Consider the following 1,272-nt stretch of genomic DNA (forward strand, 5'->3'; position numbering starts at 1 on the left):
AATTGTATATAAACCATAGGACATATGACATAAATGGATATATTTCAATAGGAAGGAATTTAATGTATTTGTAATACTTTATATATAAATGTGTTTGCTATGATTTCATTAAAAAATTATAGTATATATAAGAATGCATGGTTATCTCTAGGTAGTATGATTGTAGTTAGATTTTTCTATCATTATAAAGATGTATTTTAATTGTCACAGTATGTTTCCTAGGTATGATAATTTTAATTAAACTGAATTCCCAGATTCACACACCTGTGTACTTTTTCCTCAGCCACCTCTCCTTCAGTGACCTTTGCTATTCTACAGCAATTGGACCCAGGATGCCGGTAGGCTTCATTGCCAAGGACAAGTCAATTCCTGTCTATGGCTGTGCTCTGCAATTTTGGATCTTCTGTATCTTTGCAGATTCCGAGTGTCTGTGATCTTCTGTACCGTTGCAGATTCCGAGTGTCTGCTGCTGGCAATGACGGCGTTCGAACGGTACAAGGCCATTAGCCACCCCTTGCTCTACACAGTCAACACGTCCAACAGGATGTGCTCCCTGCTCAGGGCAGGGGCTTACATGGTGGGGATTATGGGTTCTTTGATAAATACAGCATTAATATTTCACTTATGTTTCTGTGGGTCAAATGAGATTAATCATTTCCTCTGTGATGTCCCTCCTCTCCTTTTGCTGTCTTGCTCAGATACGCAGGTCAATGAGTTAGCGAAATTCATTATTTCTGGTTTCATTGACGTGATTCTGATGTGATTACTCTTTCAGGGCTTTTGGTGTCTTATTGTTATATCATCCCGACAGTGATAAGGATCTGCTCTGCTGAAGGGAGGTGCAAAGCTTTCTCTACCTGCACTTCCCACTTAACGGCCCTTGCAATTTTGCAGGGAAAAGTGCTCTTCATTTATTTCCAGCCGAGTTCCACCTACTCTCTAGATCAGGACAAAATGGCCTCATTGTTCTCCACCCTTGTGAGTCCCATGTTGAACCCTCTGATTTATAGCCTATGGAACAAGGATGTGAAGGAGGATCTGGAAAAACTTAAAAATCAAAGGTACTCCCATTGAAAAATTGTATGAAAATAGTTTTCTCTCAATCTTACACTATATACATGAAAATCAAATTTGTTTTGAATAATGTGGTGTGATCCAATACATATTTATATTGTATTTTAAAAATATCAAAATTTATCATTCCCCATATATGCCATGCCTCATTTACATCTCAAATTTATACATAGTACTCTATTTGTGGAAAAGTTCTGG

At 37.8% G+C, this 1,272-nt stretch overlaps 1 protein-coding gene across 1 annotated transcript; it reads left to right on the forward strand.

Annotated features, from left to right (window-relative positions):
• Positions 1-222: 222 nt before the first annotated feature.
• LOC103581711 (olfactory receptor-like protein OLF2) lies at positions 223-1,074 on the forward strand (the record flags this gene model as incomplete). Its single annotated transcript, XM_008563481.1, has 3 exons — positions 223-411; positions 447-737; positions 776-1,074. Coding segments are annotated over 3 exons (779 nt in total), but the record flags the coding sequence as incomplete, so codon positions are not given.
• Positions 1,075-1,272: the final 198 nt, after the last annotated feature.

Source organism: Galeopterus variegatus, unplaced genomic scaffold (assembly GCF_000696425.1).
Source record: "Galeopterus variegatus unplaced genomic scaffold, G_variegatus-3.0.2 Scaffold13744, whole genome shotgun sequence".
In the NCBI taxonomy this organism is placed as follows: Eukaryota; Metazoa; Chordata; class Mammalia; order Dermoptera; family Cynocephalidae; genus Galeopterus; species Galeopterus variegatus.